The following is a 12,696-nucleotide window of genomic DNA, read 5'->3' as shown; positions in this document are numbered from 1 at the left end:
CTGTCAAATGCAAATTAAATATAGAAAACAGTAAGGGGAGAAAATACGTCAAATGGCAAGTTGATCATGACCAGGATAGATGATAAGGGGGCATTTTATTACTCAATCTTCCTTAATTTCTCCTCAGCTTCTGCTTCAAAATGGAAGTTTACTCTTTCTATTTTGAATCTCCAAATTGGAATTAGTGTGCAATCCTGAAAGTCTTTACTCACACAGGTAGCCTTTACTCATACAAGCAGTCCTGTTAAAATCAATGGGGCCACTCATAGGAGTAAGGGTTTGCAGGGTCAGGCCCATATATTACATTGCAGGGAATGCTGTGTAGTGATTAGAAAAGAGGCCTACGATACAGGACTACTGGGTACTATTTCCAGCTCTGGCATTAACTCACTACGTTACCTTAAGCAAGTAATTTAAACGCTCTTGGCCAGATTCCAAAAGTATTTAGGCTCTAACTTCCCTTGAAATCAATGGGAGTTAGGTGCCTCAATACATTTGAGCATCTGGGCCTCTATACTTCCATTTATCCATCTGTAAGATATGGATAACAATGCCTATTACATTAATCAATATTTGTGAAGCACCTTAAGATCCTCGGATGAAATGGGCTACATAGGTGCAAAGTGCCATATTCTTGGGTTTATTTCCATCTTATGTGACAGACGATGGGACTTCAATGTAAACAGCTTCACTGGTAATGGTAAATGCTGCCCAGTCTAAGGTATGCTTCTTCCTCCAGTATTTCACGTCTCAAAATCAGGATTCATCTTAACACCAATGGTGAAAGCCTGGCCCCATGTAAGTCAATGGCAAAGTTTCCTATAACTTCAGCGTAGTCAGAATTTCACCCCATATGTATTAAAAAAAGGGAGTAGGGACACATGGTAGATGAACAAAACCCACATGCCTTTCAGATATAGAATACTGGAGTTAATGGCAAATGGCACAGTCATTCTTCTGGAAAACCAAGACACCTATTTGTACAGCTGCTGCATTAACTATGCAGAGATCTGGACAAGTTCTATGGGGATGAACTTTGCCTTCTCATTTCTAGCCTGCTGAAGCTGACGTCTCGGCTTGTAATTATTAACTAACTATCCTGGTAGTGAAAGTGCGGCTGTGCATCTCAGCTGCAATTCAGAGCAAGAGACACAGCCTTGGGGACCCGGGAGCTATTGGAAATGTCAACCAGGTATCACAAAGCAGCTGCGGATGGCAACCTAGACCTGTTGAAAGAAGCCACCAGAAAAGATCTCAATACCTCAGATGAAGACGGAATGACACCCACCCTCCTGGCAGCTTACCATGGGTACCTGGAGGCAGTGGAAGTCATATGTAGGAGAGGGTAAGTATAGCAGAGCTTGGTCTCCCAAAGCCTGCTGGACAAAATTATAGCTAGTATTTGGCCTCCATTAATGCAAATTGTGGAGCAAACAGATCATTCCTTCTTCTCTAATTGACTTAGATGTGACGCTGGGGTTATGGTGGTGGTGGTGGGAATGGGACTTAACATTTAAACCAATATTTGTAGTTTGTTTTATAGCTGGTATCAGTAGCTTCTTCATTTCAGTTACGCTGACTTAGGCCCTAATCCTGTAAACTGCCCTAGGTGAACAGACCCCTGTATTCCAGTTGAGCCCCATTGACGTCAATGGGGCTACAGGGAGCTGCCTTCATGGAGCAGTTTCCACAATTAACACTTCAGGACAACAGGAGATTGGCCATTGACTTCAGTGGTGGGGATCACACCCTTTGTTTTAATATTCCTTAGAAACTGGCTCAGCAGAGAAATGCCTCCTTGATAAGTCCACAGCAGCAAACAATACATTTTATCAAAATGTTAATGCCACTTGTTTCCAAAATACAGATATTTTGTAAATGTAAATACCTACAACCTCACGGTGATTTTCAGAAGGAAGCCAGAACTGGGTGTTAGAGAGGATTGAACACAAAATTATGATTTCTCTGCTGTTTGTAGTATTAGAAACAGCCATAATGCCTGGATAGCATTCAGAGCTGTTACTGGAGTTTTAGTTAGGCTTCTTGCAGACTGGAAAGGAATTAAATATAGAGTATACCTCCAGGAGCTTTCTCTACTTCGGTACTTGGTAGCAGTAATATTTCTAATGCTAATTCCTAAATGTACAAATAGTGAAAAATAACATAAAAAGTCACTCCCTCCTCTAGATTACCCACTGTATTCTGTTTCCTCTGAATCTGTCTTTTAGGCTTTGATCCTGCAATAAGATTCACCAGAGGATACCTTTTTTTCCTGTGCTGGGTCCCATTGAAACAAATGTTCTTTCTAGTATGGGAGGGAAATTAAATCAATAGGTACTTTCATATGAGGTACAATAAACCAGAGGGAAGATCAGAAAACCAATGAAAAATTAATAGTTGTTTAGATGTGTTTTGTCTTTTTCTTAAAGACAGAACATAAGCTATAGAATGCAAATGGGTTCTGTGCATGGTAAAGCGTAACAGCTCGAGGTTCCTCTTTGCTCACTGATCTTAGGTGTGGCAGTAGTAATACTTTATTACCCATAAAGGAGACCTATAAACTGTGTGGTCATTGCAATAACCTTAAGAGAAGCAAAAATAGATCCTGAGCTGCGGTATATCAACATAGCTCTACTGAAGTTACTGAAGTCAGCAGAGCTACATCAGTTTACAGCAGCTGAATTTTTGACCCACAATGTTTAGAAGATAGAAGAGAAGGAGCAACTAACAGAGAAAAAGAAGATAAGATTATATTTTCCTAGGTTCCAATGTCTTGTGTTATGACGTATAAGTCAGGGCATGTGTCACAGAGCATCCAAACTTCCACAAGAATGTTTTCTCTCTTCATTTTTAATCTGATATCTTTTAATTCAAATCATCTTGAGACATGACAACTTTGGGATGCTGTTGCCATTTAGAGCCTCAAATAGTAGTTACAGTTTTCAGGAACTCGTCACCCATTTTAACCTGAGATTCTCTGACTTTGTAGGTAGTCCACGGTGACTCACAGAGACACTGTTCTAGTCTGAAAAATGTCCGTTTGGGTCTCTGGGAGATGCTGAATTTTGGAAGGTTTTAAAAAGAGGCTCCAGTCAGATGGCATTTTCTTGGTAGCTATTATTTTTAATAAAATCCTCTTATCCTCAAAGCAGAGCAGCTTTCTACAGTTTCTGGACAAAGACACTCACATACAGTGGAAGTTTTTCCTCAGAATGGCTGCAGATTTCCAGGCTCTGAAGCTTGGAACGTATTCATACTAATGTAAAACAAAACCGCAGTAATAATGAGCCATTGTCATCTACATTGCACTTGCCCTCAGTCATGAAGGGCCAGATTGTGCCTGGCCTCTGTGTACTGCACAAGTGGAGGAGAAAGCAAGAAAGCTTTCCTCCTATTTGCAGCCCCAGTGACTGGAAGAATCAGCTTCCTTTGAGTTATCAGGCCCGCTGCTTCCTAGTGCCCAAGAGTACAAGAGAGCCCAAAGAGGGCAAATTCATGAACACGTGACTAATTTTTTCCATTGTCCCATTGACTTGAGTTAGAATCAGCACCTAGTTTGCAAAGTGTTTTGAGATGCTAGGATGGAAGACATCAGAAGAGAAAAAAATTACAAATGATCGATGGCTAAAATTATGGACATAGGCAACCACCTTTTTAATACACATCACAATGCGAGAAAGAATGGTCTAGTAAGATGCTCGCCTTATTGGGTTTAATTCCGTACTTCACTAGATACTTCCCTTGGGACAATGGGCAAGTCATTTAGTCTCTGTGTGCTCCAGTTCCCTAGCTGTAAAATGGGAGTGGTAGCACTGTCCTATGTCACAGGGGTGTGAGGATACAGGAGAAGTTGTGAGGTGCTCAGATACCAGGGTAATGGGGGCTGAATAAATAACTTAGAATTAAAGGTGAATCATTTAAAGCGTCTCTTCCAGTGACATTTGATGCCAGAGACTGATGCCTGCTGGAGATTTTGTGATGATACAATCTCTTTCATTCACATTAGGTGAATCATGCTCTGAACTTTAAAAGCTGTGGGAAAATGTGACCACACTGGTAAAAAGACGCACAACATTGTTATCTTTTGAGCTGCTGATAATATCATTTAAGTCTGCCTAATATGAGAGAAAAGATTCCAAGTTATTCTAATCTATAGACATCAGGTTTGTGTGAAATTAATGCAAGAGGAAGAGAGAAATTATACTTCTCACTGGCTTTAAATTAAAATGAATGGACATGACAATTTTATTTTCAAATGAGTTTCTGCTTTTAAAAACCCAGGGGCAAAAACAGCTTAAGAAGAACAAAGGAGCTGAAGAAAAATGATAGCTTCTCTCTGAACTATATTTAATTGCAGTGAAGACAAATGTGTAGCGTCAGGGCTTTGTTCCTAATAATTTACCTATTAACTATCATAAAAGTTACTTCCATGGACACTGTAAGTATTTTTTGAGGTAGTCAAATACAGTAGTCTCCGCCCATTGTGCCTGCATTTTACATTCAAAAGGAAAGGCTCAGCAATAATTCTTAAAAACATTTTGAGTGAAATCCTGGTCCCATTGAATTCAATGAGAATTTTGCCATTGACTTCAATGGGGCTAGGATTTCACTGAATCTAGGGTCTGATCCCACTCCCATTGAAGTCAATGGTAAAACTCTCTGAGTGCCCATTTGAGACACCATTCCTGACCAGCTTCTCCTAGGCTGGGGAGGGGGATGGTAGTTTGTTGCTGGTTAACACGAGGCATGACACCCACGGGTTAGCTCAGTCATACTAGCTGGCTTGTTGGCAGGTGCAGCATGCCCTCACCCACTCCCCACCCCTCTGCTCAAGGGGTTAGTGAACAAGCATGGAAGGCTTGGAGTCAAGATCTGGGAAGCCCAAGCCAGGGTACAAAGGAGAGTTCTTATGCCTGTGTGGGCCTGTAGTCCACATCATGTTCTAGCCCTAAGAGTTTGCCCAGCACCATAGAGGGCGTTGGTGTTAGGGCTGGGATTAGAGCTCAGGCCACACATCCAGCCATGTTCAGCCCTCGACTAACCAGGTGCAACACCATTAAAGACAGTGGATTTGCACCCACTTGTCTGCAGTAGAGCTGCATCCACTTACAGCAGTGCTGAATTTGGCCCTGGATCACAGTTCATTCCCACTGCGTTGAGTGCTATGTTTGAGCTGTGTTTTGACATGCACACCTTACTCCTATTTTGCTTTTCAGCGGTGACCCTGACAAGTGCGACATCTGGGGGAACACACCTCTCCATCATGCGGCTTCTAATGGTCACATTCACTGTGTCTCATTCTTGATTAACTTCGGTGCCAATATATTTGCCCTGGATAATGATCTGCGCACTCCTCTGGATGCAGCTGCCAGCAGGGACCAGCATGAATGTGTCAGAATCCTAGACAAAGCTGCTACCGAACAGAATGTAATGAATCCCAAAAGAGTGGCCAAACTCAAAGCCCAGGCCCCGAGGAATGCAGAGAAACAAATAAAAGAATGTGAAAAGCGCCAAGAGAAACACCAACATGAAATGACCAGGAATTATAACAAAGAAAAGTATGGATCAGTGAGTTCTGCCAGTGGGACAGCCTCCAGAACAAAGGTGTCCAATTTCTTTATTTCTAATACATTGGGCTCTTTCCCCAAAAATCTGAAGGACACTTTCAGGATGAAGACAAAAAAGAAAGATGAAAACACAGGTGATCAGGAAGCACAAAGCAATGGCCAAGAAGATGACAGGGCTGGGCGAACTACCGTGATGGATGTATTCAGTGAAAAAGATGAGGATGAATTATGTAATTACTTTAAAGGGAAAAATATTTCTGAAGATGATAGCGAGCAGGAGCATGTGTCCATTTTCAAACGGCCAGGTCTTGGCAATATTGTGTTTAGACGGAATTTGGCTGCAGGGATAAATGCTGAAGAGATGTTCTCAGAGAAAGAAGAAATAAGTTTTAAAATGCCAACTGAGCTTTTTCGGCATGAAAGGGCTGAGAGCGCAAGTGAGCTAGACACTGAAAATGATTTTGATGTCCCTTGGAATGAGGATGAAATTGGATGGGATGACGATGAAGCAGAGAGCACCCCTCTTGAGGTATTTCTGGCATCACAGAATCTGAATGAGTTTGTTCCTGTCTTCATGAGAGAAAAGATTGATTTAGATGCCCTCATGCTATGTTCCAATGAAGACCTACTGAGCATACAAATACAGCTGGGCCCAAGGAAGAAAGTCCTCAGTGCAGCAGATAGAAGAAAGCAGGCACTGGAGAAACCTGGAAAGCTTGTAGATACTCGCTTATAAATAAATGTGCCTGTTGCAATAACTATGCATTAATTCATCATGCTTTTGCTATTTTAAAGCCATGTATGGTTCTTTTCAGGCATCTTCCACAGGAAAAGACAAAGAGGTTTCCAGCTGATTAACCATGCACAATGGGACCAATAGAGAACATCAGTTTGAATGGATGACCTTTAGCTCCTGACAAAAAGAAAGAGTATGCAGATAGGTAACAAAGAAAGGGCCAGAGGATGTTGTGAAGGCCAAGACTATAACAGGGTTCAAAAAAGCACTAGATAAGTTCATGGAGGATAGGTCCATCAATGACTATTAGCCAGGATGAGCAGGTATGGTGTCCATAGCCTCTGTTTGCCAGAAACTGGGAATGGGTGACAGGGCGTGGATCATTTGATGATTACCTGTTCTGTTCATTCCCTCTGAAGCACCTGGCATTGGCCACTGTCGGAAGACAGGATTCTAGGCTAGATGGACCTTTGGTCTGACCCAGTATGGCTATTCTTATGTTCTTACATTTTTAGGTAAAAGAAATAGTTCCAGAGCTGAATCCTTCCCACCTAAAGATCATGCTAGGCATATCTTCTTTTTACAGTCTTAATGGTTTAAAATATTACTGACAGCCAGTTACTGCACTCCATAAGCAATGAACCACAACGCATTTCCAACAGCCAGAGATCTTTGATTTTCTGTCCCACAAAATAAGACAATTTTCAGACTCTGAATAGATTGCTGCAAGGTGTCTTCACTGACACTATTTGAGAACTGGGTGATTGATCTTGATTTTGACTGTATCCCATTGACTCTATAATAGGTTCTGAATGAATGAACTCTTTGTGCCAATAAATTTCATATTCCTGTCATTCATGTTTTCTCACTGTTCAAGAGATGTTCCTTAGTTTTTTTAAAAAGTGAAACTTCTGACAGAGCCACCTTTAGTTTGAGTTGTTTGTTCCTCTTTCTTGTCACATTAGTTGCAAAAGTTATTGTTCTATAATGGATACAAGGCCTTTAATTACAGGAAGATGTAGGTTGGTTTGTTTTTTAGTTGGCTAGCATTTGTATCTGTTTCATTTGACATGCCCTTTGCTTGGTCTCTAAAGAAACACATTTTCCCCAGAGAGTTCTGGAAATTAGGGCCCTAGCATTTCTAATGGAATTTGTAGTCCTAATGCCCAGTATTTTCCACTGGTCACTCATGGTCTCAGCTTGGAAGCTGTATGTGCTAGGGTGTATATACCCATAGGGAGGAAGGAAAAATAACTTTCTGTCCTAGACGGAGTCATGCACAGCTGGGTTCCCCTCATTAGGGAAGTAGGCCTTCAAAAGGAAGTGATGGCACTATGCGGGAGGGCCTTGGTTCCAAGGAGGACCAGCCCTCTTCCCGGTTGCTGGATTGAGAAGACCTCTACCTACAAGATGGGATTGCTCAGAGGATTAGATCCTCTGTAGAACTGCTCATGCAGTGTCCCCTAGAGAGCCAGGGCTGTGTGATGGGAGTTAATCCCTCCTCTTAACCCATGTTGCGCTTGTTGGGCCTCGCTCTGCGAGCCCTGAAATCAACTGGACGCTAAGCTGGGGGGAGAGGCAGATACGTTGGAGGGTAAGGATAGGGTCCAGAGTGACTTAGACAAATTGGAGGATTGGACCAAAAGAAATCCGATGAGGTTCAACAAGGACAAGTGCAGAGTCCTGCACTTAGGACGGAAGAATCCCATGCACCACTACAGGCTGGGGACCGATTGGCTAAGCAGCAGTTCTGCAGAAAAGGACCTGGGGATTACAGTGGATGAGAAGCTGGGTATGAGTCAGCAGTGTGCCCTTGTTGCCAAAAAGGCTAACGACATATTGGGCTACATTAGTAGGAGCATTGCCAGCAGATCGAGGGAAGTGATTATTCCCCTCTATTCAGCACTGGTGAGGCCACATCTGCAGTACTGCGTTCAGTTTTGGGGCCCCCACTACTGAAAGAATGTGGACAAATTGGAGAGAGTCCAGCGGAGAGCAACAAAAATGATCAGGGGGCTGGGGCACATGACTTATGAGGAGACGCTGTGGGAACTGGGCTTGTTTAGTCTTCAGAAGAGAAGAGTGAGGGGGGATTTGATAGCAGCCTTCAACTACCTGAAGGGGGGTTCCAAAGAAGATGGAGCTCGGCTGTTCTCAGTGGTGACAGAACAAGGAGCAAGGGTCTCAAGTTGCAGTGAGGGAGGTATAGGTTGGATATTAGAAAACACTATTTCACTAGAAGGGTGGTGAAGCACTGGAATGGGTTACCTAGGGAGGTGGTAGAATCTCCATCCTTAGAGGTTTTTAAGGCCCGGCTTGACAAAGCCCTGGCTGGGATGATTTAATGGTGTCAAGGTTCCTTCCCCACTCTGAACTCTAGGGTACAGATGTGGGGACCTGCATGAAAACCTCCTAAGCATACTTTTACCAGCTTAGGTTAAAACTTCCCCAAGGTACAAATTAATTTTACCCTTTGCCCTTGGAATTTCCACTGCCACCACCAAACTTTAACTGGGTTTACTGGGAAACGTAGTTTGGATACGTCTTTCCCCCAAAAATCCTCCCAACCTTTGCACCCCACTTCCTGGGGAAGGTTTGGTAAAAATCCTCACCAATCTGCATAGGTGACCACAGACCCAAACCCTTGGATCTTAGAACAATGAAAAAGCATTCAGTTTTCTTACAAGAAGACTTTTAATAGAAGTAAAGGAATCACCTCTGTAAAATCAGGATGGTAGATACCTTACAGGGTAATTAGATTCAAAACATAGATAATCCCTCTAGGCAAAACCTTAAGTTACAAAAAAGACACACAGACAGGGATAGTTATTCTATTCAGCACAATTCTTTTCTCAGCCATTTAAAGAAATCATAATCTAACACATACCTAGCTAGATTACTTACTAAAGTTTTAAGATTCCATTCCTGGTCTATCCCCGGCAAAAGCAGCATATAGACAGACACACAGACCCTTTGTTTCTCTCCCTCCTCCCAGCTTTTGAAAGTATCTTGTCTCCCCATTGGTCATTTTGGTCAGGTGCCAGCGAGGTTACCTTTAGCTTCTTACCCCTTTACAGGTGAGAGGATTTTTCCTCTGGCCAGGAGGGATTTTAAAGGGGTTTACCCTTCCCTTTATATTTATGACAAATGGTGTTGGTCCTGCTTTGAGCAGGGTGTTGGACGAGATGACCTCCTGAGGTCTCTTCCAACCCTGATCGTCTATGATTCTATGACCCAATGACTTTGCTGGAGCTGCTACAGTCTGATAGATTTTTCAAAGCCACACAGAGTACTGAGAGACTGCATTACTCATTAATGGAAGCTGGGCCTCTAAATCCCCTAGGTGGCTTTGAAAATCTCAGCCTGTACATACAGGATTTGTGCTGTTGCTCAGCTGTGATCCTAGAAAGTACATCAAGAACAGCCATTCTGGCGCAGACCAATGGTTCATCTAGTTCAGTATCCTGACAGTGGCCAATGCCAGATGCTTCTTAGAGAATGAACAGAACAGGGCAATGACCAGGTGATCCATCCCATCATCCAGTCACAGTTTCATAGTCAAGAGGATTAGGGACATCCAGAGCATGGAGTTGCATCCCTGATCATCTTGGCTAATAGCCACTGATGGACCTATATAGCTCCATGAACTCATCTAATTCTTTTTTGAATCCAGTTATACTTTTACATTGCCTTTGCGGACACTGGCACCAGTTTTTAATCTATTTAACACTTTTCATGATCCACTCTTTTTGCTCCTTCCTCCTGTTCCTTAGTTTATTGAAACTACATATCTTCTTGCCTCAACCATACTTTAGATTGTTTATTTTCCTCCACGGAAGGCAATGTATTGATGCGTCAACACTTCTTTTTATTAGGCAGTTGTTCTGGAGTTCCATGCTGTGCAACTTACAATAGCTGCAGTGCTCAGAACATTAATTAAACCAGACAGCATTTTTTTCCATATAAAAAACCCCAGTTGATAATTAACTAAATGTTTAACACAGAAAGAAAAAGGATCTTAAAAATATTTATGTGCTTGAAGGTGTCCTAGCTGAGCCATTTGACAAGAGGCTCGCAAAGGGCCAAATCCTGTCATCCTTAGTCAGGCAAATTGATTTAAAAACTCAGTGGGTTTTGCCTGAGTATAGACTGCTGGACTGGGCCCATGATTACCCTCCCCTTCCTTATTTACCTGCTAAACTCCACTTGAGCATTGACTTTTCCAGATGTCTGAAATCCGGTTACAATTTGCAGTCTCCCCTCACCTCTGGCTCCCCCCACACGTTACCGGTGTTTATTTAGGACTCTCTCACCACATCATCAACCCATCTGGGAATGAAGCCACTAAAGATGGAACTGCTACATGGCCACCCTTACCACAGAACAGTCATCAATAATTCTATGCTGATGATGTTGCCTGTTTGACTGGAGTCTCAGCAGAAATACATAACCAGTCTCTGTACTGTGTTGTACAGTTAAAATATAGCCAACAAGAAATTGGACCAGAGTACAAAGTCATAGGCATAACATGGCTCTTTGTGCCAAAGTTTTAAAGGTATGCAGACACCTAAAGATGCAGATAGTCAGTTAATGGCATTTTCAGAAGCATTTATCTGCATTTTTAGGCACATAAATACCTTTAAAAATCTGACCCTTTGTGTTTCCACTTGTAAATCTACTTTATTGATACCAGCTTTGAGAATCAGCACATCTCCTAATGGTGCAGACAGCAATATCCTATGTGGGGGCTGACTGCCTGGATGCACATGATAAAGTTCCTTCATTTTAAATGATAAACAAAAAAACTTTTCTTGAAGCAATTCCCTTGAAGAACAACATCTTTGATAAGTGGCTCCTACTGTAGAACAGCACTCTGGCCACCTGTTAATACGCTTCAATTTGGAGGGATGCATTTTAGTTCTTCATTTATGAAATCTGCAGTGTCATTTCCTGAAGCTCTCTCAAAAGCAGCTCTCCTTGTTTAAACAAACCCTCTGCCCATTCAGAAGTCTTTATAATTGGCCCAAAATTCGACCCATTAGTAATAATGGCCTACATTTATACGGTGCCTTTCATCTAGAAGGACTTTAAACACTGTGGGTAAAAGTATCCAGCCAAATCTATGCCCGCATAATTATTTGTTAAGCCCCACCAGTGTGCTGAGCCCTATGTAGCATACAGAAGCAGTGGGCCCTTCTCCACGGAGCTTACAGTCTAAACTGGACAGGCAGCACAGTGAATACAAATTGTGCTGCATTACCAGAGCCTGGAAAGTCCAGGCTCAGGAGTGAGGCAGAGTTGGCTTGTTTTCTTTTCCCTCTGCAAGTAATTTACTATAATGGACAGCCAGGTTGATATTTGCAGAGCTAAAAATCACAGGAAGATGCAGCACAAATTAGATAGAAAAAGTTGTTTTGATTTTCTAAAAAAGAGTTTTAACAAATAATGGACAATAAAATGAAAGATTACTACAAATAAAAAAGTTTCCCCTTCATTTTACCTTACATATCTCTTGCACATGACACTCATCCTGAGGCTGTACCACTGGGATTTGTGAAAGAAGAAAAATATATAAATCTAGGCTGGAATTTTCAAAGGAAGCTAAGGCATACAACTTCCACTGAAGTACAGTTAATGTTCCTAGGCTTCTTTGGAAATTCCATCTGAACGTGCTGCAATTTTGCTACAATTAAATGGCCCTCTCAGTATGGTATTGGAAATGCTAATGGAAAATACAGAAAGAAATGTCAAGTCAGAAAGTGAATCAGCTGATACAGCACTTTGATAACAGTCACATTTTGGCAACTATTTAACATGATACCCAAATGGAAAATGACCAAGAATCATTTTCGTTAGAGATGGGATCAAGCTGTAATGTTCAGATTCAGCTCTGAATGTTTACAAAGTTGGGGGGCACTTGGATCTGGGTATTTAGTTAAGTTTATGAAAACTGGATCCAGAGTTGAATCCAAACTTCCCCAAAGTTTAGAAATGTCCAGTTGTGGAGCTTTGGAGCCTGGCTCTGAGCACCTGCTTTTCCCACTGAAGCCAATGGAAATTCCAGGTGGTCAGGATCAAGTCCTTCGATTGGATCCATCTCATTTTTTATTTTCAGACATCAGAATAAAACACTGGGCAGCGAGTTAGTGCATAAACTGTTCCACCTTCAGAGAACCAAACAGAAAGGCTGGCTTATTTCACATGTGGAAATGAACCATTTGGGGTTCTCATTTCAGTCCCCATTAGTTCCCCATCTCAAAACGTTACTCAGTCTGGCCAGAACTGTAATCCTTGTTCAAGAGAGGCATAGCACTGGGATAGCAGTGTTGCTAGATGATATTACTGTTTTGCCAGAGTTGTGTGTGGAAACTCACTCTGGTAGCCCATGTTACA

General features: G+C 42.1%; 1 protein-coding gene across 1 annotated transcript; it reads left to right on the top strand.

The window, feature by feature from the left end:
* The first annotated feature begins 1,105 nt into the window (after window positions 1-1,105).
* Window positions 1,106-6,325, top strand: ANKS4B (ankyrin repeat and sterile alpha motif domain containing 4B). The gene is made up of 2 exons (XM_048865861.2): window positions 1,106-1,345; window positions 5,217-6,325. The coding sequence occupies exons 1-2, from the start codon at window positions 1,182-1,184 to the stop codon at window positions 6,301-6,303; spliced, it is 1,251 nt and encodes a 416-aa protein (XP_048721818.1). The 5' UTR covers window positions 1,106-1,181; the 3' UTR covers window positions 6,304-6,325.
* Window positions 6,326-12,696: the final 6,371 nt, after the last annotated feature.

Source organism: Caretta caretta, chromosome 10, assembly GCF_965140235.1.
Source record: "Caretta caretta isolate rCarCar2 chromosome 10, rCarCar1.hap1, whole genome shotgun sequence".
Taxonomy (NCBI): Eukaryota; Metazoa; Chordata; order Testudines; family Cheloniidae; genus Caretta; species Caretta caretta.
The sequence above is the reverse complement of the archived record's forward strand: the minus strand, read 5'-3'. Positions and strand labels throughout refer to the sequence as shown.